At 39.3% G+C, this 27,308-nt stretch overlaps 2 protein-coding genes across 2 annotated transcripts in view; one reads left to right on the top strand and one right to left on the bottom strand.

The window, feature by feature from the left end:
• The first annotated feature begins 3,458 nt into the window (after positions 1–3,458).
• On the top strand, positions 3,459–21,219 carry PRG4 (proteoglycan 4). The gene is made up of 18 exons (XM_032466481.1): positions 3,459–3,598; positions 4,439–4,540; positions 7,258–7,380; positions 8,640–8,752; positions 11,260–11,416; positions 11,955–12,077; positions 13,478–14,006; positions 14,066–14,585; positions 14,747–14,796; positions 14,890–14,951; positions 15,314–15,550; positions 15,597–17,066; positions 17,751–17,828; positions 18,362–18,498; positions 18,810–18,966; positions 19,439–19,639; positions 20,103–20,228; positions 20,998–21,219. The coding sequence occupies exons 1-18, from the start codon at positions 3,538–3,540 to the stop codon at positions 21,093–21,095; spliced, it is 4,344 nt and encodes a 1,447-aa protein (XP_032322372.1). The 5' UTR covers positions 3,459–3,537; the 3' UTR covers positions 21,096–21,219.
• TPR (translocated promoter region, nuclear basket protein) overlaps positions 21,170–27,308 on the bottom strand; it is a 52,547-nt gene continuing 46,408 nt past the window's right edge. The window contains 5 exon segments of the mRNA XM_006185540.2: positions 21,170–21,370; positions 21,965–22,060; positions 24,426–24,544; positions 26,256–26,412; positions 26,561–26,656. Of these exon segments, the coding sequence (XP_006185602.2) occupies positions 21,315–21,370; positions 21,965–22,060; positions 24,426–24,544; positions 26,256–26,412; positions 26,561–26,656 (524 nt within the window). The 3' untranslated portion in view covers positions 21,170–21,314.

The raw sequence follows: 27,308 nt of genomic DNA, 5'->3' as shown, positions 1-27,308 counted from the left end.
AATCTTTCTAGGTCTCAGGCATCTCAAAGGTAAAATGGGTTTAAGTATACTAATTATCTCATCAGATCACTGGGAGGCTCAATAAAGTCACACACATGCACCATGCAGCCTTCTGGGAGAAGAGGGGCAAAGAGGACCTCTAGGAACAAGAAACAAGCAATTTCCTGTTAGGAAAGCGGAGTGGAAGTTGCACATATTCCTTCTCGTCACATTTCACTGGGGAAAACGCAGTCACCTGGCCACGCAGAAAGGGGAGCTGGTCAATGAAATCTCTAGCTGGGCAGCTAGAAAAAGGTAGACAAGATCAGGAGCAATTATCTGATGGCCACCAGCTCCAAAAGCAAATGCAGTTACTCTTGTGGTCAGACTGCTAATCAACATCCAGACAAAAAGCCACAACCCCGTGAAAATGCCATGAACAGAGCAGACAGAGTTAGTTCCCAAATCCTCGTCTCTATTCCATAGGAGAGGAGAGGAGGTACTGCACTTGTAGAGGACACTAATCTGGCACTGCGAGCAAAATTAGGGCAATAAAGAGCAAGTTTGCATCTGTGGTTTTCCGCTGGCAGCCTTATGTTTTTCCTAGGCTGCTGCTGGAAGAAAATGAAACACATCAAATGTGTGGAAAGGTGGAGAGGAGCCACTAGGTACAGACACACTGGCTATGGGACAAAGTGACAGCTAACAGCAGGGATGGAGACAGAGCACACCAAGGAGAAGGGCACATCGGTCTGGGATAATTTATCGCAGAGAAAATATCCCTAAACACACTTGAGTGTTCTCTGAAAGCATCACTGTGTTGCTGCCAAGCACAGAAACTGGGTGAAAAACACCCCTAGAAGATGAGGATGTAGGATCCAAATATTATTTACATCCTCTCCACCTCTCTTTACTCCCCTCCCCGTCTTCCCTATACCAAAAAAAAAAAAAAAAATCACTCCTGGGGTAATTTTTAATCCCTATTAAATGAGATTTAAGTGAACATTAAGAAAACACTTTAATGAGAAAAGAAATCTCAAAGGAGGAAACTGTAACCTAATGGAACGATTGCTCTGTGGTCAACAAGGAAGATTAAATGGCCCAAAATTCCCAGAAACAAGCACTGAGCACAGTTTATAAAGATATATTTAATAGATAAATGTAAAAGGCTGCTATGCTTTAAGGAAAACCTGCATTAAGGAAAACCACACTGCCTCATTACCCAACAGAATTATGCAAATCAGCTTAAACCTCATGAACTTAACATTTAATGAAGTTTCTCATTCTTTTTCATACTTTATTATGCAGAGAAAACATATTTGATGACAATGAAAATGTCTCCATGGATATGTTTCAAGTTATTATTGGCTGTAATTGTGTGTGTGTTGTTTTACTTGTCAGTTTTTCAAGCCTAGACTTAGCAAGTGTTACTAGAGCAGATTTTTCCCAAAATCAGTTTAAGAATTTCATTTGTCATCATTCTAATGAACTTGTCCAAAGAAGGAAGATGGTACAGTTGGTTCTAAAAGGCATAATCAGAAAGGAATTTACATTTGTTTTAAGAATATGTGTCTGTCTGTCTATCTGTATCTGATATTCTTGGTATTCCCAGCATTTCAAACAGATAATAAGAAAACACTGTAAAGGTCTGACCTGAAGAGCTTACAAAGCTTCTAGCTTCCCCCTCTCGACATCAGGAACGCTAAGAATTAAGAGAATTCAGTTCAGTTTCATCCAGCAGCATCTTTTGTACATCTACTATGCATAGATTAGTGATTCTAAGTAACAGAAAGCATAATCTTTAGCCAGCTTCAACCCCAAAGAGGGAATCTGGCACAAAAAGAGAGAGAAAGGAGGCACCTGGGTCTCAGGAACAAGGAGGAAGCAAGACCTAGAAAGCTCTCGGATGCTCTGTCTCTGCCTCACTGCTTTGTTCGTTTGCACGTCTTTATTCTGAAAGACTTCCTCAGGCCACGGACAGATGTTTACGTGTTCTATGTCTACAGAGACGGATTTGTAATCTCTGAATCGCAATTCCAAATTTCCGGGACAGAGAAACATTGTGGCCCCGTTTATTTCAGGTTTCTACCCCTAACCCTGCCAGCTGAGGATGATACGGCAAGATCGCAGGTATGAAAGCAATTAAAACACCTGTGAAGGTAGGGAGCTGGGTCCCAGAGAAAGGGGATTACTCAGAGGTCGGCAGACAGTCTAAATTGTCCTTGTACATTATATATTTAGCCCAGAGTAAGAACTGTGGGAACAAAAGAGATGCTTATATTATAATCTGACAAAGGTCACAGTCTCGGAAACCCACATGTACACGTGAAAGAGTAAAATGTAGCACTATAGGTAACTGAAGTGACAGCTTTGTTCAAAAGGGAGCTGGATACAGTGGAAACGTGATGGAACTTAAAACAAATAGACGTGGGTTCAAATCTTGGCTTTGGCCCCTACTCCTTTATGTATCCTGAGATGGGGCACAGATTCTTCATTTGTGGCTCTTCATCTTATTTGTAAATTATAGATGATTATGTTTAACTTAAAGTCATTCTTCGTGATAATTAAGTGCAGCAGTAACCACATAGTACGCAGCAGGATCCGGGTTACCACAGTTTGGTTCAACAAGAGTGTATTAAACACAGCCTTGGTGAAGCACTGAACTAGATGCTGGAATAGAATTAAGACATAGGTGTCAGTTGTCCTTGGGGAATTTGCTGACTGTTGGAGTGGGGGTGGGGGTGGAAAGGAGACAAATGCACAATTAATTCAATAATGATTCTGGTTGTGCTTTGGATGGATCTGACAAGGTTTCAGGGAGATGGTAGGACATAAACGAGGCTTTATGTAGGTGGATAGGACTTGACCAGGAACACTGCCAATCAAACTGGAGAAAACCTTGAGCTAGCAGACCCAGCTCTGCCAGGTTGACAGCGCATGTGTTCTCTGTGGCTAGGAAGCTAAATTAGTAAGTAAAAACTTACTTTTCCAAAAGGTGGTAGGTTTAAATAAAGGAGCTAGGGGAGATATCAATACAATTTTTAAGCAGGTTTTCACATAGTAAAAGAAGCTATAAAATCCACAGTGTGTGTCATCCACCTAGAGGTAATTAAAAGCATATTTTCTGTGCTCAGTGAAAATGAAAATACTCAAGAAAATAAATGTACATTCAAATTAATAATATAAGTTCAGAAAACTTATGCCACAAACTGACACTAGATAAGTTTCAAAATCACTCTTTGCTGGATTAACTGGGGGAAAAAAAGAAAGAAATTACACCAGCATTTGACTATTTTTCAGTTGCTGCAGTAGTCAACGCCTGCTGGAGCAATTTACCATCTCAGAACAATTTGTTCAGTTCACTTAGAAATTAGAAGTGTGTTTGAGCCAATAAATCTGAGTTTATTTGTAGTAGTCATTTTTCTTAATGGAAGTGTTTTCCAGATTTTGCCCAAGTCTAGTCGTCTGGGACTTCTTCCAAGAAATGAGGAAAGTTTGATTTCATAGGTTGTCACTGTTGATTTTGTCTAACCTTTGGACTAATTAGTTCATCCCGATATGTTTGCACTGATATATAAGGCTTCCAGGGCACTGGAGAAATTCATCTCTCCTTTTACAGGTAAGTGTCAAAGTTAACTTGCTTTCTGGAATTAAATGTGTTTTCACTTTGATAGGGACATACTTTATAAAAGTGTTTGAATTTTAAGGATAGTAGTTGGGAAGTTTTGAAAAGGATCACATTTATGCAATCCACCTGCTGGAAGCTCATAAATTTATTTTGAGAGTTAAGGGAAAGTTGAAATAACTCTGTTAAGTTAAATTTTACTGAAGCTAGTTATTTATGTTTTTTTTCCCCAAGATAAGATTTAAATCCTGCACTGTAGGTTCATGCTACAATTTGAATAGTGTTTTCAGATAAGTCTGTTTTCTGTTTTGGGGGGATTTTAAAGCAGTAAAATGGTCAATAACATGACTAAGATGGTGATTTGATGATTTCTTCTGTATAAGATTAAATTTAATTCAGCCATAAAAAGAATGAAGTATGTGCTGCATTGTGGATGAAACTTGGAAACACTAATGCTAAATTAATTTGCATTTTTTAAAGTAGTAACAGACACATATACTGAAAGATCTAGTGTGGTAAGAAAAATTAAGTGAAAGTACTGGGCTTGTAGATATGGATGAGAACTTAAAAATAATTTAATCCAATAGTTGGCTGAATTTTTGTAGGTAGGATAATTGAATAAAAATAAAATTACACATAAAGTGAAAAAAAGATTAAATTTAATAGTCAAATATTTACTGTAGAATTAAGACTGATTATTTTTAAAAGTCAAGACTGAGATGGTTTGATCATTAAATTATATTTTAAAAGTTACTGAAACAGTGTATGTAACACAGGCATAAGTTAGTGACGAGGTTAAAGAGCAGTTTTCTGATCCTGTTCTCTTCTTCTCAGAAAGGGCCCAGCACCTGAAAACAACCATGGACTGGAAAATGCTTCCCATTTACTTGTTGCTGCTGCCTTCTGTTTTCTTGATTCAGCAAGTTTCTTCTCAAGGTAACTTACCCATTGAATGTACTTATATTTAACAACTGTTGTCAATTACTTGGTTCTGACTTTCATGACAACAAAAGAGATTTCCAAAAACATATCTGTTTGAGTTTAATGCATAATACAACCTTAACATTATGTAAGGAGTGTGTAGCGTATTTATAAGCGTTTTGGATTCTCACTTTTTTTTCACGTGTTATGAAGACTTTCAAGAAGTTTTGAGCTTTTCTGTAGAATAATTTTTGCACTCATTATTCCTATGGTTTTCCCCAAAGTTTTGAAAACATACAGACACATGATAAAACCATGCTGGAGTGATACAGTATCATCAGATTAACTGAAATGAACAATATTTACATAACATAAATTTTTCTACATGTTTACCAAGAAATTTAGCTAATTTTTACATCAAATAAATTAGTAATAAATAACTTCTTTCGGCATCAAGTAGATATGGCTATCATATTACAATGAACATTTACAATGTTTCAAATGGTACTTTATTAATCTTGAAAGTGCTACTTTCTTACAAGGACTATTCATCCAGATATGAACTTACATGTTCCTATTCATAAGATATAAATTCATCCAGTTGTGAAAGTGTGAATGTCATTTTATATTATAATATTGAACTATTCACAGCCCTCCAAAAACAGAGTCAGTCCTGGATGAACAGTTCTTGTTACTCATGATTTGAGAGTACACTCAGTGTAATGATCTTAACAGGAGTCCCTAACATCACAATGTAGATTAGTGACAGTAACACCAAGCTTTAGATTTTTGTTTCCTTTTCCTTTTTTTTTTTCCTTTGATAAGCAAAATCTGAGAGAAGAAAAATCAAGGTGCATGACTGTGATGGCGAAGTTAGATTTACAAAGTAGACATTTCCGGTAAAATAATTAAAATTCTCCTGAACTGAGCATGAGATAGATGCCTGCCATGGACATAGTTTCAGAATCACTTAGATAAGCAAAGTTGGAAAAACACATGAAGGCAAATATGAATATTTAATCAGAAACGATGACTACACTGGTATCTCCAAACCCTTCTGCTCTCTCAGAATAATATTACAAGGTTCATAACACTGGGTACATTTCCTAATCTGCCTCTCCTCTGTAATACAATTTGGTTGTTCACTAAAGCAGTTTTACTCTCCTTTAAATAAATAACTTTAAAATTAGTTGTTAAAATTAACATCAATAGGGTGGGGGTATAACTCAGTGGTAAAGGGTATGCTTAGCATGTGTGAAGTCCTGGGTTCAATCCCCAGTACCTCCATTAAAAAGTAAATAAATAAAAATTAACATCAATAAACAGAGGAGAGCCATTAAATCTACAGCAATAAACTTTTCCTGTAAAGATAATTGATTTTGATTTCCTGTTTCAGAAATCTGCTAGTTTTAAACAATAACCTTTTGATGTTGTCTTGTCTGCTTTTCTTGCCTTCTCAACCTCTTCCCGTTCTTTTTTCTTTATATATAATATATGTATTTGTATACATACACTATATATGATATGCATTTTTGTATGTACCGTGCATATATGTATGTAAAAAGTTCTGAAAGTTGTCCTATTATTTACTGTTTTACTTGCATATTAAGACTTTAACTTTCCTGGACTCATTATTTTGAGATTTTTTTTTTCCAGTGTACTTCAACATCCCTCTATGGATTTAGGATATTGCACCTGCCAATTTCTAGTCCAGAGATGGATTCAGTTGTTACATTTCTGGGGTTGTCTCTCAGGGAGGTTTTCAAGGTGTTTCTCGGATGATTTAAAAAAATATATTTAAGGATAATTATGCTGTTGTATTTGTTTTTGTTTTGTTTTACCCAGAATAACTCTGTTCATGACCATTATATTCATGCCCAGATGCTTTTCAAGAGTTATCTATATTGTCCTCCCTTTCGCAGTGGTTATAAGCATCTGACTTGCCCAACATTTAAAGAACCCAGTTATCTCCATCAGTGAAAGGAGGAGGAACCTGGGGAAGTTTGTGCTGGCATAAACCAGCTTGCTGTAAACACATCCTCAGGGATGAGTGGCAGTGTGATCGGGTGGGAAAAATTGGGGCTTTAGAATCGTATATATCGGAGTTCAATCTCTAGGCGGACTGTTTACAGAAGAAGATCATGTAGTTTATTATCCAACTCAGGACACTTCTGAGAGTGGAAGAGGTCAATATGAATGGTTCATAGGTGTTTAATTGACCTGTAATACATATATACCAGAACTATTAACTTGTTGGGTGCCTGTGAGCAAGTTATTAAAATTTCTGTGTTCCAACTTTATCTCTAGAAAAGAGACTACTAGTACTTTTCTGGCAACGTTTTCATAAACATTAGAGATAATGTATGACTGAGTACCCAGCACAGAGATGCTCAGTAAATGGCAACTAGTCGTCATCATCTTAGTAGCAGCATCAGGAGAGCTGTAGCTGCCACCCCTCTCCCAGGAGTACCACCCTCTTTATGCAAAGCCATTACTTAGCCTGATTTTCAAAAATGTATTTATCTTCTCAGTCTAGTAAATAATTAAGTGGCATAATCAAGGTACCTAAGAGATCAGGCAAAGATCACCTGGACCCAATGCTAACCATCATTCCCACCTTTTTCCAATTGATACAAGTCTCCCCTCACCAAGTGGCTGCATCCTCCTCATTAAATCTCTTCCTTTTTGTGAAGTGGTTTGGCCATGTTTACGCTAGTATTGTATAATTTTAGATATATCAAGCTGTGCAGGGAGATGTGGGGAAGGGTATTCTAGAGATGCCATCTGCAACTGTGATTATAACTGTCAACACTACATGGAGTGCTGCCCCGACTTCAAGAAAGTCTGCACGATGGGTAAGTCCTGAGAGCTGGTGTCTCCTCTGTCAAGCATGTGTCCTGTGAGAGTCCCCTTGCACCCCTTGTAGTGCTGTTGTCACACTATTTCACCTCTTTGTGCTGAAGTGCCTTTCCCTTCCCTTGCATAAATGTTGCAGTGTGCTGTGCCTAAGGATGGTGTCAAAGCTTGTGACCCCTGTGTGAGGGTCAGGGAGTCTGGAAGCCTGTCACTCGCACAAGGTTATTGATCAGTGCCAAGTATCATGTCTTGCTTTAATACTGTGACTCAGGAGTCATTAAGTAAATGGTAATGAGTAATTACCCAGTGAGGTAATTGCTTAGTAATGTGCCCCTTCAATAGCTTCATCAAAAGAATTCATGGGCATAAAAATCATCTTGTCTTCTGTTTGTCTTCTTGATATTAATATGTTTCTAAATTACCTGAAACAGGCCCTTTGAAGTGTTTAATGATGAGTGTTTAATGATGAATTTCAGTTGAAACCCAAAGGGTATGAATTTTAAATTATGAGTGGTATTTCACTTTTAAATGTATTTTAGACCATTTTGCTGTTAACACACAAACATTTCACATTTAATTTATGAAAGTTATAATTAAAAGTGGTTCAGAGTTATATATGCTTTAGAGTTTGCATGTGAAGTTGATAGATTGTTGTACAATTTATTTGTTGTGTAAGATAATTACTTCAAGTAGGCCCTGATAAATCATCATGGGTCCAACCAAGGCTTTTTTTGAAATGAGCAGACCTCTTTTATATAGTCCACACCATGGGATTAGGCTGAAATCTTTCAACTCGACACCATGCCCACTTTGTCATAATAATGGTCTCTGCATTGGAAGTGATTTTTGAGCCTAAACAATGACCTATTTATATTGAGTCAAAATATAAATCTTTAGAGTATATAAAAACCTGTTTAAAAAGTAGTGGTTTGAGGAAGAGAGGATGGAGGGAATTCATACAAAAGGTACTTAACTCTTCAGACATTTCCCAGTTTTCCGTTGTCCATACATGAAATGACTCAGACAGCATTGGAGTGTCTTGTGGAGCCTTGAAGAACAAGAAAAGTTTCCCTAAGTCCCCATCTTTCTGGAGTTGGGCTGTCTCCGTTTGGAAAACCAGCCATTTTCCAAATTCCAAATGAAGACTTAGATACACACTTTTGGAACCCAAGTCAGCTGTAAGGCGGGAAATGGCTATCAATACATGGGCGTGATTGCATAGTCTATAACCCATGATGTTTTGTTTCGCTCTGGGTAGAGCTTTCCTGTAAAGGCCGCTGCTTCGAGAGCTTTGCAAGAGGGAGGGAGTGCGACTGTGACTCAGACTGTAAGAAGTACGGCAAGTGCTGCTCCGATTATGAGACCTTTTGTGAGGAAGGTAAGCATCCCAGGACCATCAGTGCCTCTCAGCACCTCCAGGTTTGTGCGCCTATCTCAGCTTCACTGCTAATGGCTCACACACAATCCATCTCAGGTCTTGATTTTACTAACTTATAAGCTATTTTGTATTAACCTTTGTTTCACCAACATGAATTAAAGAAGGAATGCTTCTTCTGAAGCACTCCCTGCCTCAGCAGGGAGGATGGGGGCTGAATCTCCTCCAGGTGTGGTTCAGTTTCAGGTTAAACCAACAGTACCCAGCTCAGCTCATTTGATGATTCTTGTCTCACCCTATGGTGTTGACCCCACAAAGTCAGCTGTCCTTTGAGCTCTCTGTGTTTGGGCTTTCAGTGTTTTTGAGTGTATATTTAAGGAGAGGATCAACATGTTCAGCTTCTCTGAACTAGTAAATTTATGTTAGTTTAAAGCACTAAATTTATAGGCAAACCTACCAAGGAGTTGCTAACTGTCCATTGTATATCCCTTCCCATCTCTACAGTCCCTTCAATCATCTCTTATCTAAATGTCTGTGCATGAAGGGGTCAATTAAAAGAGAGAGTTCCATTTTAAAATCCTCTTCTCTGGTGACAGGTCCTAAAGGAGTACACTGAGAGTGTAATAAAACCCTCCAGACTTACAAAAAAAATTTTTTTTAATATATTTAAATTATGGATTCCTTTCTCTTACCAAATGTTTGTTCTTAAATCCTAATTTGTTAAAACGAGAATATCTGTGGAGATAAACGTGAAAATAAGCATTGCTTGCGTAATCTTATCATTTTATTTAAACAAGGCTGCACCTTTTGCTGCTTGCAAATGATGGAGAAATATGGCAGAAAACTATTAATCAGCATAGTTGAGGAACTTTTCTTAACTGTTCAATATTTTCATTGGGAAGCATTCCGAAAATAATGGTGACAACACCCTTGTAATCAAAGTCGCAGAGTGTAGAGTTCCTGCAGTTTCAGAAGGACCCGTGACATGAGCACCACAGATTTACCCATTACTCAGATCATTGTTTTGGCTGTGAGACAAAAAAAAACTAAGAATTGATTTTGGGCAGAAGATGGGTGGGGAGGGAATATGGTTAGAGACTGCTAAAACATTGAGAGAACACGTTAATAAAGACAATAGTTTATGCTACCAAGTGGTGGGTTGGATTACCTGAGGTTTATGTAGAACTCAATGAAAAAAAAAAAAGAAATGATAAAGGTAATGTTTCATTTATAGAATTCACAGAGATAGTCGGGGTCCAGCTGAAAATAAAGGCACCAACCAGAGCTCCAGTACTTTATTTTTTAAAAATAATAACCAAACTATCTTTGCTACTCACTGCGTAGTTGTTTTAAGATTGCTATTGATACCACTTGTAGGCATCTATTCATCTTAAAGTCAAAATAGTTCAAGAATTAAAGGAATCATAGCAGTCGAGGGCCCCTGAATGTGGGTGGGGAAACAGTCCAAGAGGGTAAATATTTTGCTCAAGATCACCAGCTAGACTGTGGCAGGACTATCTCTCAAGCTGAGGTACTTTGTGTCTTTGTGGGATGGGAGGAGAAAGAGGGAGGGGGGCAGGGGTCAGTTCACAGAGATTGCAGAAGCTGAATCTGAGAAGTTTGGTAAGAGCAGCAGGATTTATGCCACTGTCCTCTACCATGAGTGCCTCCCCTGACACTCCATTCTCTGCTTTCTTATCTTTCAGAAGTCCCTCTCCTTTTCTTCTGGTTCCTAATGATCAAAACATGTTCCATGTCTTCTTCTCTCCTAGACATGAAAAGGGGCAGAGAGTAGGGGTGATACAAGGTACAAAAGATATGCATCAAACCATTAACAGCTGTTTATCTTGGAGAAGGGAATTAAATTTTGAGGCAAGCACAATGTGAAGGTGTGAAATTCTTATAAGAGGAAAAATTCATGTAGAATTTCTTATAATTAAAAAAATAAAATAAATGAAAGGTAAAATGGTATCATTTGCTTTAAATGAATATGAAAACAGGAAAATGGAACCATTATATTTTTCTTGTCGTGAGCACAAGTATCTGTCAACCACATGCAGTGATTATTTTTGTTTCCCAGAAGGCTGGCACGTAGGATGGACCTCAGAGAGGCAAGTATTACTTAGGTAGGCAAATACCTTCGGAAATTATCTGGAAGACGCAGCTCAGTTTGCAGGCGAGAAAAGAGAGATTCGAGAGGGTTTGCCTGTTTGCCCAAGGTCACAATGGTAGAGACTTGCAGGTCTAGAACTGGAATTTAGGTCTTCTGACTCCTGAGCCTTTGCTCCCAGTCATAATTTACAGCGATTTGAGAATCATTTTTTTTTTTTTTTAAATAGGAATGTATCCCCAGAGTTAAGTAGTTTGGAGTAATTAGTGTTGGTTAAAAGCCTGCCTGCAGTGGTTTTCACCAGTCTGCTCTTGAATCCACATTCATCCGTGCCTTTCACGGTTAGAGTTGCTGAGGCATATGAACAAGATGTTAACCAGCCTGTCTTGCTTGGCCTCGGTGCATAATCCCACATCACCACCATCTTCAAAGACTGCACCTCCGCCTCCAGGAGCATCTCAAACCATGAAGTCAACAAACAAACGTTCACCCAAATCACCAAACAAGAAGAAGACTAAGAAAGTTATAGAATCAGAGGAAATAACGGAAGGTAGGAAGATGACAGGTGTAACACAGGGAGGTTTCTGAGATGAAGTAACCTGAAGGTGAACTACGTTTTTAAGACTCCTCATAGAATGGGGTGATCTTCTGAGTCATTAAAGGCTCATCACACTTTCTGTTTGCTTGTTTAAGTCAAAGTTTAAGCCAAAGTATAAATGCTCAGTTATTTATTCTCCTTATTTACCGAACTCAGTATGGTCTAGGTTAAAATGATCGGAAGAAGCAAATCTTACTGTTCAAAAAAAAAAAAAAAAAAGTCCATGATTTTCTTTGCAGAATAATCTGATTCTGTGAGATATGGAAAAGTTGAGAGACAGTTATATAGTTATACTGCTAGTATCTGTGACAAACTCAAGTGCCTTTTAACTGACATTTAAAAGGGCAGTTACTCATATTACTGATAAAACAAAAGCAGAACATAGGCATTTGTAGATCAACAAACAGCATTTCCTGTTGTATTCGGACTGGTGGTTCTGTTTTGCTTTAAATCACAGTTGGTGTGATCAACTTTTTTATTTGATTTATAGAACATTCTGTTTCTGAAAATCAAGAGTCTTCCTCCTCCTCTTCCTCTTCCTCTTCAACTATTCGGAAAGTCAAGTCTTCTAAAAATTCATCTGCTAATAGAAAATTAAAGAAGAAACCCAAAGGTTTGAGCATTGATAAAGATCAATGACTATATCAATGCCATTTTAACAATAATTACCTGAAAGTCATGCATGTGGGTAGAATGATTTGAGGACATTTCAGTATTTAGGGGGGTATGTAACTTCATAAAAATTACTTTAGAAGATACCAATGAAAATTTCCTATAGGAAATTAGTGCCAAGCAGCTAAGAAACCATTCTATAAAGCAAAGGATAAGAAGATGCTACAGCAGCACAGATGGCACCAGAGATGACTATTCATGGTTTTCTACTTCAATTCCTGTCTACCTGATATCATCTTTCTTCTCTTTCCTCTGCTGTGTTTTTATTGTTCCTTCCCCAGATTTCTTTTATTTAACAAACATTTATATACTTCTTTATATATTTTAAAATGTTAATCCGTTAAATTCTTATTCATCTCTCTGGGAAAGGCAATATTGTCCATGTTTTACAGATCCTCTTCATTATTTTCCTAATAAATTATATGTCATATCTGGCTGATTTTTCTGTAGTAGAGAACGTACTACAGAACTGGCTATATGAAAAGAGATTCCTTTTGTTCTGCTCTTTATTATTTCCTGAATTTCTAAAATATATTCTCTTTCTCCAGGAAATACTGGATTTTGGATAATGGAGTTTTGAAGAACTCTATTTCCTGGGTGGCTATTTCCCCTGAAGCCGTCTCTCTAGCTGAACAGCCAGATATTTAATCTTGAGTCATCCAAAGAGTCTTGCACACAATACAAGTATTTGCTTATTGGAGCTCATCTCATTGGTGTGCCTCTTGGGTTTTGTAGTTTACCTGTGGGGTAGCTGCTGTGGGAAATCCTGTTAAATAGGGTCCTTTTGCTGCCATGGCATCCTGATCTCCTCTCTGCATCCCCTGAGACTGCTGAGTTTAGGTGGGCAGAGGAAAGAAAGCAGCTAACAGCCATATGTATGGAAAGAGGGCTGAGCACGAATCATGGGGGTGACTGGAACAGATTCCTTGCATGTAGTTACAGAGGCCTCTGCAGGAATGGGCTCAGTGAGTCTAAAAGAAGTTGGAACTAGGTTTCTAGTAGGAAGGAAGGGGCACTGAGCAATAAGGAATAAGAAGAGATGAGAAAGTGAGGGGCAAGAGTTGTATTAGCATTACTGGTAATATCAAAGTTGCCACTTGCTTCCAAGTATTAATTGTGTTGAGTTTTACTTGTGCTTCTCACCCCTTGTCCCATTCATCCCCTAAAGTAGCCCAGTAAGATAGGTTGAGTGTTCACCATTTTACGATAAATTAACAGACGTGTTAGACATTAGCAATTTGCTTAGTGACACACAGCTGATCAGTGATGAGGATGGGAATCTTTATTGCACAATTAAAGAAAAAAATATACAAAAATAAAAGATGTATATTTTCTCTCTAGTAAAAGACAAGAAGAAAAGACCTCCTAAAAGGAAACCTACCCCAGAGCCACTAGGTGTAGAAGCTGGAAGTGGGCTGGACAGTGGTGACTTCAAGCTCACCCCAACTCCTGACATTCCTACCACCCAACGTAACAAAGTTACCCCAACTCCCAAAATTACAACTCTAAAACCAACAATTCCTAAACCCAGTCTTCCACCTAATTCTGATACAACCAAAGAGACTTCTTCAATAGCCAATAAGGAGACAACAGTTGAAACTAAGGAGACTTCTTCAACAAAGAAGCAGACCTCACCTAGTGTAAAAGAGAAGACTAAAGAGTCGGGAAGTGCAGAGAAAACACCTACTGAAGATTTTGCACCCACGCCTGAAGTTACTACATCTAAACCCAAAGTTGAACCTATAACCAAATCCCCTGTTCCCACCTCTCCCAAGGAACTACCTCCCACCACCGCCAAAGAGCCTACACCCACCACCACCAAGGAGCCTGCACCCACCACCACCAAGGAGCCTGCTCCCACCACCCCCAAGGAGCTGTACCCACCAGCACCAAGGAACCAGCTCACCACACCAAGAGCCTGTACCCACACACCAAGGAGCCTGCACCCACCACCACCAAGGAGCCTGCTCCCACCACCCCCAAGGAGCCTGCACCCACCAGCACCAAGGAGCCTGTACCCACCAGCACCAAGGAGCCTGTACCCACCAGCACCAAGGAGCCTGTACCCACCAGCACCAAGGAACCAGCTCCCACCACCACCACCAAGGAGCCAGCTCCCACCACCCCCAAGGAGCCAGCTCCCACCACCACCAAGGAGCCAGCTCCCACCACCACCAAGGAGCCTGCACCCACCAGCACCAAGGAGCCTGTACCCACCAGCACCAAGGAGCCAGCTCCCACCACCACCAAGGAGCCAGCTCCCACCACCCCCAAGGAGCCAGCTCCCACCACCACCAAGGAGCCAGCTCCCACCACCACCAAGGAGCCTGCTCCCACCACCACCAAGGAGCCTGCTCCCACCACCACCAAGGAGCCAGCTCCCACCACCACCAAGGAGCCTGCTCCCACCACCACCAAGGAGCCTGCTCCCACCACCACCAAGGAGCCTGCTCCACCACCACACCAAGGAGCCTGCCCACCACCCCACCAAGGAGCCTGCACCCACCAGCACCAAGGAGCCTGCTCCCACCACCACCAAGGAGCCTGCTCCCACACCACCAAGGAGCCTGCACCCACCAGCACCAAGGAGCCTGTACCCACCAGCACAAGGAACCAGCTCCCACCACCACCAAGGAGCCAGCTCCCACCACCACCAAGGAGCCGCTCCCACCACACCAAGGAGCCTGCTCCCACCACCACCACCAAGGAGCCTGCTCCCACCACCACCAAGGAGCCTGCACCCCCACACCAAGGCCTGCTCCCACCACCACCAAGGAGCCTGCTCCCACCACCACCAAGGAGCCTGCACCCACCAGCCCAAGGAGCCTGCTCCCACCACCACCAAGGAGCCTGCTCCCACCACCACCAAGGAGCCTGCATCCCACCACCAAGGAGCCTGCACCCACCCCAACCAAAGCCTGCACCACCAGCACCAAGGAGCCTGCTCCCACCACCACCAAGGAGCCTGCACCACCACCACCAAGGAGCCTGCACCCACCCGCCCCAAGGAACCAGCCCTACCCCCAAGGAGCCAGCTCCCACCACCCCCGAGGAGCCTGCTCCCACCAACCACCAAGGAGCCAGCTCCCACCACCACCAAGGAGCCTGCACCCACCAGCACCAAGAGCCTGCCCCACCAGCACCAAGGAGCCAGCTCCCCCACCACCAAGGAGCCAGCTCCCACCACCACCACCAAGGAGCCTGCACCCACCAGCACCAAGGAGCCTGCTCCCACCACCACCAAGGAGCCTGCTCCCACCAGCACCAAGGAGCCTGCACCCACCAGCACCAAGGAGCCTGCACCCACCAGCACCAAGGAGCCTGCTCCCACCACCCCCAAGGAGCCTGCTCCCACCACCCCCAAGGAGCCTGCACCCACCACCCCCAAGGAGCCTGCTCCCACACCACCAAGGAGCCTGCTCCCATCACCCCCAAGGAGCCTGCACCCACCAGCACCAAGAGCCTGCTCCCACCACCACCACCACCACCAAGGAGCCTGCACCCACCACCACCAAGGAGCCTGCACCCACCAGCACCAAGGAGCCTGCTCCCACCACCACCACCACCAAAGAGCCTGCACCCACCACCACCAAGGAGCCTGCTCCCACCACCCCCAAGGAGCCTGTACCCACCAGCACCAAGGAACCAGCTCCCACCACCACCAAGGAGCCTGTACCCACCACCACCAAGGAGCCTGCACCCACCACCACCAAGGAGCCTGCACCCACCACCACCAAGGAGCCTGCACCCACCAGCACCAAGGAGCCTGCTCCCACCACCACCACCACCAAGGAGCCTGCACCCACCACCACCAAGGAGCCTGCACCCACCAGCACCAAGGAGCCTGCCCCCACCACCCCCAAGGAGCCTGCACCCACCAGCACCAAGGAGCCTGCACCCACCACCCCCAAGGAGCCTGCTCCCACCACCACCAAGGAGCCTGCACCCACCAGCACCAAGGAGCCTGCTCCCACCACCACCAAGGAGCCTGCACCCACCAGCCCCAAGGAGCCTGCTCCCACCACCCCCAAGGAACTCACTCCAAGTTCTCCTGAGACACCTGCTCCAACCGCCTCAGAGGCCTCTACTTCAACTACTACCACGGAGCCTTCTACTACTCCCAAGAAACCTGCTCAATCAACTCCCGAGTTTCCAGTGGAATCCACACCAAAGGCTCTTGAAAACCGTCCTAAGGAGCCTACTGTACCTACAATCAAGTCTCCTCAAGTGACCGAGCCTGAAATAACTCCAACAGCTAAAGAGAAGGCCACAGCAAAATACATACAAACTACACCGGAAACGACAACTGCCTCACCTAAGACTGTAACAGAGACAGCAACTAAAACAGAAGAAAAGACCACTGAGTCCAGAATAACAAGTACAACCACACAAGTAACATCTACCGCAACTGAAGATACCACGACATCCTCCAAAATTACTCCTAAAGCAACTCTCGCACCCAAAGTCATGACTGCAACAAAAAAGACAACCGGAAAGGCTGTGAGCAAACCTGAACAAACAACAGCTACACCAAAAGGTACAGCCACTAGTTCTAAAGTGACAACTCCTAAACCCCAAAAGCCAACCAAAGCACCCAGAAAGCCCACTTCTACCAGAAAGCCAAAAACACCCAAAGTGAAAAAACCGAAGACCACACCAGCTCCCCCAAAGACGACGACGTCAGCAATGCCTACATCGAGCCCTACCTCTTTAGCAGAAGCCACGTTCCAAAGCACCACCAGCCCTAACCTGACTCCCAAACCAGAAATAATTGAAGTAAATCCAGAGAATGAAGGTGCAGATGCTGCTGAAGGAGAAAAACCTCACGTGATTCCCAGGCCCCCTGTGTTAACTCCTATAGTGATTCCAGGCTCTGATTTCATAGTGAGAGGACCCAGTCAAGGCATTGGCATCAGCCCCATGTTTCCAGGTAAACTGAATCAGTTACTTTCATGTTTAAAATTGGCAGTGTTAGCTTAAATCTTTCTGAACCAGAATGCCCTGATTTAGTATCACTCTACTGATGTACATTATCTAGAACCCCAAACTTGTTAACTTTCTGCAGTTTCACATCTTCTCTGTAGGTAAGCAGAAAGGTAATCACAGTAAGTTTTTTTGGTATTTGGAAAATTGAGTAATATCCTAGTGTTAGGAGTATGGTGCATCTGTGTCAGAAGCAGAGAGTGTATAGAATGTAAAAAAAAAAATACTTCGTAGGGAGTCTATCCTTAAAAGAAAGTACAATGCAAAGCAACATCTGCAATGTTCTCTCAAACCAATCCCCCAGGGCAATCAGAACTGAAAAATAGAATCTGATGTTGAGATTAAACATCTAATACGTTACCTAATTTACATGATCAGTTACCCTGACTCATTTCAATTCATAATTTATTTTTATATAAATATACATTTTGAGTAATATCAACTTTAAGTAAAACAACTATGAAATATATCACTTTTCACCTCTGATATACATGCACCTCAAACTATACCCTTCAAGAGCTTAGGAAAGGGTGAGCAGAGGAAATGGAGCCCAATGGGGGGATTTGAAAAGAACAAAAACACTTTTCTCATTTTGTTTTATATTGGCCTCATTTCTGTTAATTTGTTTTAGATGAGACTAATTTATGCAATGGTAGGCCAGTAGATGGAATGACTACTTTGCGCAATGGGACATTAGTTGCATTTCGAGGTGAGTTATGCACTCATTTCTTTCTCTGCTTCTCATCTTGTTCTTGGTACTTATGAAAACCAGAGCCATGGGATGGTGGAAGTTTGGGTTGAGATTTCTGGAGGGAAACCTGACTGATGTACTTACTTTACACATATTATAAGAAGCTGAGGGTAAATACAAATATATCAGATTAGCAAAATTTGACATATTAAAGTAATAAAATAAAGTCACTAGGTTGTAACTCTGTTGACTTACTGTAAATCACAAAGCCAGAAGGCTCTTTGAAGAGAAACTGGAAAGTAAAATATTTCAAACATTATGCTAAATTTCAGACTTAAGAAATACCGATTCTCAGAAATGTTCAGATACTACCTTCTGTATTAATGCTCACGACTCTGACTAAACTTCATCAGGCAATGCTTGTTAACACATTCAACCTTTTTTTTTTTTTTACAATAAACTATATTAAAAAAGATTTCATTTTGATTTCTTCAGGGATAGGTTTTTGTATTCATTCAGCTTGTAGGCTGATCTCTCACTTTCAATTTTAGGTCATTATTTCTGGATGCTAAATCCGTTCAGTCCACCATCTCCACCTCGTAGAATTACTGAAGTTTGGGGCATTCCCTCCCCCATTGATACTGTTTTTACTAGATGCAATTGTGAAGGAAAAACTTTCTTCTTTAAGGTAAGAAAAAGATCTTTAAGAGAAATCAGTCGTTAGTTACTCTTTATTATGATAACATAAATCAGTTTAACCTCCACTTAGGAAGGGTCTCCATATATTCACATACTCTGGAGTTAGTTTCACAAATTCTATCATTAAAATTTAATAAAAAGTTAACATTTAATTTGGTAACATTAACAGTCAACTCATTCAAACACTTAACTAAGTTAAAACTTTCTCCCTATACTTAAATTTAAGAACGAGTTCCTTTTTCCCCCCCTTTTAACCTTTTAAATAAGCTGTTAACATCATTTCCTCTTTTTAATTACCAGGATTCTCAGTATTGGCGTTTCACCAATGATATAAAAGATGCAGGGTATCCTAAACTGATTTCCAAAGGATTTGGAGGACTACATGGAAAAATAGTGGCAGCTCTCTCAATAGCTAAGTACAAGAGCAGACCTGAATCTGTGTATTTTTTCAAGAGAGGTATGTGTTATATAATTGACAAAATTAAAAAACTTCTAAGAAGTGATTTGCCAGGAAAATTTTATTCAATATTTTCATTTATTATTGGGTTTACTGTCAAAAGGTATCTTTAATGGTTAGAATCAAGCATTTTCAATTAAAAAATAAAAATTAAGGGCAGTAAGAAGTATTTAGATCTCTCAACATGCAAATCAGTTTCATGAGTTTTCAGGACACTGATATAAAGGATGACATCATTTACTTTCAAACAAAGTTAAATGTGTAACTGCAATTTGTTGGTTTTATTCACAAGTATTTCGAGATTTAGTAATTATTTTTATAATACCTTTGACTAATAACCATCAACGTCTGGACATACTTTACAAAAAACATGGTTTGTTTCCTCCACTTTGTAAAAAGCTCTTTTCCATCCCTTTTGGGCATTAAAATAAATTTTCATATTACATGTGACTTTCTAATTCATCCTACACAGGTGGCAGCATTCAGCAGTATACTTATAAACAGGAACCCATCAAAAAGTGCACTGGAAGAAGGCCTGCTATAAATTATCCAGTGTATGGAGCAATGACACAGGTTAGGAGACGTCGCTTTGAACGTGCGACAGGACCTTCTCAAATTTTACACACCATCCGAATTCACCATTCACCCATCAGAGTCTCTTATCAAGACAAAGGTAGTATTTTTTACTGTGTTAAAAATTCTTACATATGAAGTAAATGTAACATAGTTTCTTACAGAGTAAGGCTTATTAAATATGACTACTGACCAAATAACCCTCATACTTTAAGCTTGTTAATGAAAACATCCATTTGCCTCAACGAATGACCAAAGATCAGTACTTTCTCTTTTTGTGTAAGAAATGTAATTTATTCAGTTTTGTTAGTTATAATAAATACCATTTACCAAGACTTTAAATGCAAATCTGTAAGCCTCAAAATAGTCTAGAAGGTAGATGTCTGCACCAGTATCAGGGCCAGTGGAGGCTGAGGCATCACTGTTAACTCACCCATGGTAACAGAGATACTGAGTGACCAAACTGGGAGTAAGGCCCAGGTCTGTCTGACTCTTTATAGCTGCTCTTTCCAATACAGTATACACTGCCTTTCCATCTGACACCTTTGAAGTGTCATCCACAGGTTTCCTCCATAATGAAGTTAAAGTGAGCATGCTGTGGAGAGGACTTCCAAATCTGGTTACTTCAGCTATATCACTGCCCAGTGTCAGAAAACCAGATGGCTACGATTACTATGCCTTTTCTAAAGGTAAGTTATTAAGAAAAATCTTAATTGCTTTCTGAAGACGTGATCTAATTCCTGAAACTTGAATAAAATCAAAGCAAAAGCAACAAGTCTTCAGTGGTGACTAAAAGTGAGTACTTAAAGTATATCACTTATTCTAATTGTTTTGAGGAAGAGACAGTTTAGATTTTTCACTTTACTTTCAATTAAACTGAATGGATTGCAATTCAGTTCGGCCCTATCCTTCATGAGATAAAAGCTTATAATGCAAAATATCTCATTACTTGAGTAAAACTGCTGCTGAAAAAAATATTTCACTTCTGTTATCTGTGGCATTTAACAGAGACCTTGTTTGCCACAAAGTTGTATTGATTTGCATCATTACAGTCCTTAAGATCAGAAGAAAGTTCTGGAGAAATTAATTCTATTAATTAAATTGTATTACCTGGGACATTTTTCTGAAAAATTATTCTGCCTACATAAATGACATCAGAATGTATTTTTTTAAAAGAGTAAAAGCCAAGTGAATCATTATTTTCTAAACTAACTCGGTTTTTCTCAAATTCTTACTTTGAAAAAGCAGAGTTGAACCTAATTTTATTAAAAGATGGTAAAAGGTCAAATGTCAAGGCAGTTGTTTTTCTTTTTGTCAGAAAGTTCAAATTAATACAAACATTTCTGATACTAAAATAATAAACATTGTCCTTGAGTATAATAATGAATACAAACTATTTTTAAGTTCAAGTGTTTTGTTTTCTTTTTTAATTAAAAAAATGATTTCTCTTTTATTTAGATCAATATTATAACCTCGATGAGCCTAGCAGGACAGCAAGAGCCATTATTGTTCGTCCTGGGCAGACCTTATCCACTGTCTGGTACAACTGTCCTTAGGCTGATGGGCAAAGGAAGAGCCAACTAATGAAAAGGGAAGAGTTCAACTTTTAAAATGAAGAAAAGTCAACTAATTTTGACACTGAAATACATTTTATTAATAAAGAATGTTGAGATAAGCATACCAATTTAAATACAAAAATGTTTTTAAACTTGACAACCATTACACTAAAACAGATTTGACAATCTTATTCACAGTTATTACAGTTTACAGAACATTTAATTGATATTTCCTCTATTTATTCCTCCTCTCCCTCCCATTGCATGGCTCACACCTGTAAGAGAAAAAAAGAATTAAACTGAATGCATCCTTTAAAAAGTTAGCTCTAGAGTATTCACTTACCCTAGTCATTATAGAAATTTTCAGTATCAAATATCAGTATATAGACATAAAACTGTGTTAGATATTTCACATCTTCAGTGGAAATCACTACAATTAATGTTTTTGACATGAATGCAATCTCTAATAGCTACATTAGAAAACACAGATATTAAAACTACTTTTAAATTAGCTAAACATCACAAAGCTTTATTCTGTTGTATAAAAAGTAAAACGACAACAGGCAGAGATGTAACAAATGATGACACAGCAATATAACATTTTAGCTTTTCCAAATCTTACTTTTAATTCAAGGAAGAAATGAATAAAAATAAAATGTAAGTACATATTCATTATACACCTATGGTATACAAACCTGTCTATCTGCAAGAAACTTACAGATCAGTAAACATCACATGCTCAATGTGTAATTATTTAATCAACCCTTGGAACATTTTTTAAAAACTAGATACATGCTGGAAGCGAGAAACCTCGTTCCATTTATTACTATCCTCCATCCTACCCTGTGATCAGTATGTTAGAAATTTACCTCTCTGTCTGTTAAACTGACGACCACGGACACCTTGTCTCAGTGTTGTCTGAAGTCTTACACGTCTGAAAGGCTTTGGTTGACTACTGCTGGTATCTAAGAAAAGCATTAATATATAAGCAAACAAGTCAGTAAGTAAGACAGCAGTTAGTGACAAAAACTAACCACAAAATGAATGCATGGATAAAATGCAGAGATGTCCATTGCTTTCAATATTTAAGTTGTTTGTTTTTAGTAAGGGACATTTAACAAAAAAAAGTAAAAAAAAAATCTTACTAAAAAACTAGTTTGACTTTTTTATTCATTCATTCAACTAATTTACTAAATATTTACTTGGTGCCTACTCACTATCAGACACTGCCTAGGAGTTGTGGAATACAATGGGAAACACAATACCACACCCCTCAGGAAACAACAGGCCATTACAATACAATGTGAGTCATATCTGACTCTTCTCTTTTAGGGACACCCCCAATCTAATCATTAGCAAACCTTGCCAGCTCTAATTTAAATACATATCCCAAATCTGACTTTTTCTCACAACCTTGACTCTACCATCCTGTCTAAAAAAAATCATCTTTACCTTAAATTACTGCAACATCCCCTAAACTTTCTCCTTTTTTCTGCCATTACTCATTTTCAGTCTCTTCTCTACACAGCAGCCAAACTGATCTGTTAAGTGTTTAAATCAGATCATGTCACCAGTCTGTTTGAAGCCCTCCAAAAGCCTGCTATATCCACGAAAGCCAAAGCAATTACAGTGGTCTACCAGCTCTATCCTTCCCATCCCCTTCATCTTCTGCTAGTCTCTCTCTATCCTTACTGTGCTCCAGCCACACAGGCCTCCTTATTGACCTTGAACATATCACACTGCTGCCTTACAGACTTTGCATCGGCTATTTCTCTCGTCTTGGAATATGCTTCCCTCAATTAGTGGCACAGCTTCACTCCCTTAGCTCTATCAGGTCTTTCCTTAAATGTCACTTTCTTAGTAACACTTCTGTGAAACTTCCTGGCACCTGGTAGGCACTGAAGTATCTGCTGACAAAATAAATAACTGCTCAGATGGGGAGGTTTAGTGTTTTACATTGTCAAATAAATTTAAAGACATCCCAATTTCATACTTTATAATAAAAAGGAACAAGAACCATATTTTCTAGTGTAAGCCCTGGTAAAATATAACTAGTGCCAGTTCTTCTACTGAGGAAACAATTCTCATGGGACATCAGAATATAACTGGGGGCACAGAACTTCAGTAATTGTACTAATAGTAATTGTGACAGCTACAATTTTTTGAGCCTTACTGTATGTAAAGCACTGAGTTATATAATTTACATACATTGTCTAATCTTGACTGCAAGATGAGTTATGGATGTCCGTATTTCACAATGAAATGAGCAGAGATTTAAAGTTACTATATATTAAAAGGTAGATACAGGATTTGAACCTAGGAATGCTGGCTAACAGGCTGATGTGTCACAGAAAAGCAGATGAGAGGCAGGAGAAGAGACCTTGAGATAGCAAAGTTCCATGACTGAAAAAAGTAGTAACTGACTTAGGTCTTCCATAAAACTTCAAGGTTCCACGGCAGAGTTTGAGAATTACTGTTATAAACAATTTAAAATGAAAATAATCGGAGTGGATGACTGAGTATATATTTCTTTAATAATAAAGGTAATTTCCTACCTAAAAATTTGGGGATAGGTAAGCTAGTATAGCTAATATAGTAGTATAGTATATTTAAAAGTGGAGCCTCTGCAGTCAAACTTCTTGAGTTTGCACCCTGGCTTGCCCTTTATTTACTAGCTATGTAACTTTGAAGGAATTATTTAACCTTTTTGTGCCTCAGTTTCCTTATCTATAAAAGGGGGATGAATGCTTAACAAGTTGGGTTGTTGTGAGAATTAAATGAGTAAATACATATAAAGGGCCTAGAATACTATGATATATGGTAAGCGCTTAATAAATGTTATTTTTTTAAAAGTACTGCAGAAAAATTTTTATTGCAGGAAAGACACATAAAATAGCCTTTTTCAGAGTTAACTTTGAAAACTTGAAAAGCCAAACTTTAAAACTATTCACATCAGTTAATTTCTTTCTTTTTTTTTGAAGCAAAAGGCCTCCTAATGTCAACTCTCCATACCAGATCTCACATAGAACCAATTAAATAGAACAAATAAAGAAGGCGCTGCTCTGGTTTACACAGACAGGAGGCCTAAAGTTCTACTCCTTAGATCTCTCCCAAAAATCCAACCTTCACAGCCCCTGAAGCACCTCTAATATAACCAATTCCCTTTAATATAAACCAAGTTCCCTTTAATAAAGTAAAACTTCCCTTTTAAATAAAGTCTTTTAAAAGTTAAAGAAAAAAGAGTTAGCAAATTGTTACTAATAGTACAGTGTCTTTTGCAAATGAGTTTGATGTATAATAGCTGTATTGCAGTCAAGAGCAGGAACTTACCTACAGAAGAACTGGAAGGAGGGTCCTGGCTGGTGGAAGGAAGATCTGACTCATCAGATGCCTGAACAGGCTCTTCTTCCTGCTGGCTATCAATTTCTAGTCCTGCTTCTGAGCTAATACTAATGAGGAAAAACAAAAATTGATTAGAAAATACAAAACTGATACTAGAATATATCCTAAATTGTTTCTAAATTGTTTTTCTGGTAAGTTTACCATGTAAGTAACTCAGAGCTCCCCTCCAACTCAAAGCTCCAGACTCTGATATTGGTAATCATGCATTTTTTTTTAAAGGCGGGGAAAAGAAAGCCCAAGCTGCTTTTTCATCATTCCCCCTCTCACTAGGACACATTCCAATTTTAATGTTTGTTTTTCCTCTGTTGTCATTTTTTTTTCCTTTTTGACAAATGATGTTCACATTCTTGACATTCACAGGAGATATATTATCCAGATTTTGATAAATCCCAAAAAAACTTTCTAGGAGAGTACTAAAATAATTCACAACAATCACAACTATTAATAATATACCACTAACTCACCATGGGCTCTAGCACCCATAGCTGTCTCATCTGGGCTACAAAATGAGGCAGGCTGTGGGCAGGTGAATTCCTGGCTCAATGCTGTAATTCCATCTCTCTCTCTCCCATTCAAGAAAGTACATCAAAAAGCAAGTGAGGGAGATAAGAGTACAAGAATAACTTGAATCTGCTCCAGCTTTTACCATCTACAAACATTAGTACAGTTACTAACAACAGTGTACCTGAAAGCTACCTCTCATGACCCTGCTGAAGTTGAGAAAAACTGGTGAAGTGCAGCCTAACTATGTTGTTTTAACATAGTCAGAGACTGAGCTTTCTCACTGGTAAAAAGGAGATGATACTGTGCAGAGATATTGTGTGGTTTAGAAGTGACATATATAAAGTGACCTGAATCAAAGGCAGCTACTATTTTCAGCAGGGTCTGTAACTTCCCAAAACTAAGTAGCACTGCGGTAGAGCACAATAACAGACCTGTATTTTTCCTCATATGCTAGAGCTGGCCTGTAACTATGCTAAGAAAATGTTGATAAATAAAGACAAAACCTTTGAGCTCTACCTAGGAAATCTGGGTTCTTCTTCTAGCTATGCTTATGACTATGAAGCAGTTCAACTTTTTTATTTTATAAAGAATCAGGTTCCACCTTGAAAGTTACACTTTTCCAGGACCACTGTCCAGTGGTTCTTCTCACTGAAGTACTCCACTTACTTTGGTGTTTTTTTTTTTTTAAATCCAGATGAGTATTTGTTATTAAATACTTCCTTTTGTTAAATTTTGTTTATAACTGTTATGTTAAAAATGTTGTTAAGTCTTAAAAACTACTAGCAAACGTCTAATTTTTAAGAAGTTAGTATTTCAGACCAAGTTCTAAATGCACATAAATAAAGAGTAAGTGAGGTCTGCTTGAGAGTCCACTACTAAATGGAAAGTGAATCATTTCCTAGTATTCCTAATTTTCACAGAAAGACTTCTTTCTTGGAGAAAAGTTCAAACAGCTACATTAACTGAAGGGTACCAGTGATTTCCAAGAAATATTTTGTTCTAGAATGCATCATGCAATTTTCAGGGAGACAACCATTTTAAAAATTATTTCTCTTCTGTAATAATAATCTCTAAGTCCTGAAATACATTATTACATGCAAAAATTAGTCTTCCAAAACATATGGCAAGATTTACTTTCATTATAGGATGCTATTGAAAATACAGTTCAATAGACTGCTGTTTCCTGGCTAAAGAAAAACAAATGTAAAAATCTGGCAAGTTTAAGTAAGCAAAAATTAAAAGGTAAACATTTACCCTTCAGATTCTGCCTCCACAAATACTTCATCTCCATCATCACCTGTTGCTGTTTCATTTGTTGTGGATAAAGTGCCAGTGGACGTTGTCACCATTGGAACAGACTGAGAAGCATGCTCTGAAGCATCAGAGGTGGTACTTTCAGTAAAGACCGTCACTTGAAAATGAAAAGAGTAGACAAGCAATTCAAACTTTAACTTTGCGGTTTACCTAATTTTTAGCCAGAAATTACATCAGAAGATATATCACAGGTTTCCACTATACCAATAAAACACATAATCTACTGATCTGCCTTAGATACCTACCTGGGGCTGCTACTTGTAAAGGAGTAGTGGGAACACTGCGGCCACCCGACTCCTCTTCATGAGCTAGGAAGAGGGGTGTTTCATACATTCCCAAACCTAAAGACAATTCTGAATATTAATGAATGATTGAAAGAACAAAAAGTTGTTAATATGCCAGGTATGTGAAAGAAAAAATTAATCAGTGGAGACACACAACTTTGTTGACGCCCACAATTAGCCCATCAAGCAAAATCAACCCCTCAAAAATGTAAATACAATTTAAATGTATTTTTAAGCCCAGGAACACTAAATTAAGTACCCTAAAAAAACAGCTAAAATGCCCTTATAGATTCATACGACCTAACTTTATGATGTACCCAACTATGAACTAGGTACTATGTTTAAATCTACTCCTCACCAAAACTGCACATTATTACTGGTCTCCTTTTTGCTAAAAAGACTAAATTTCAAGGAGGTTAATTAACTTTCCCAAAGTTAAAAAGCTAATAAAGTGAAGGCATTCCAATTTAAGCATAGCTCTAACTTCCAATAGTCTAGGAAGTGTCCTATAATACAACCACATAAAAATCTGAATTTCTATGAAGTCAACTCACAGTTTCACACTGGTAGAGGGAAACATTATCAGAACTCATATTCAAACCACCAGGGACTAAGATCTATTACATGACTTACAAGATGGCTACAGATTAATCTTCCATGTTGGGCTTACTAAAATACTATGCACTCCCCATTCACTTACAAAATGCCT

The sequence above is a fragment of the Camelus ferus genome, chromosome 23 (assembly GCF_009834535.1).
Source record: "Camelus ferus isolate YT-003-E chromosome 23, BCGSAC_Cfer_1.0, whole genome shotgun sequence".
Lineage (NCBI taxonomy): Eukaryota > Metazoa > Chordata > Mammalia > Artiodactyla > Camelidae > Camelus > Camelus ferus.
The sequence above is the reverse complement of the archived record's forward strand: the minus strand, read 5'-3'. Positions and strand labels throughout refer to the sequence as shown.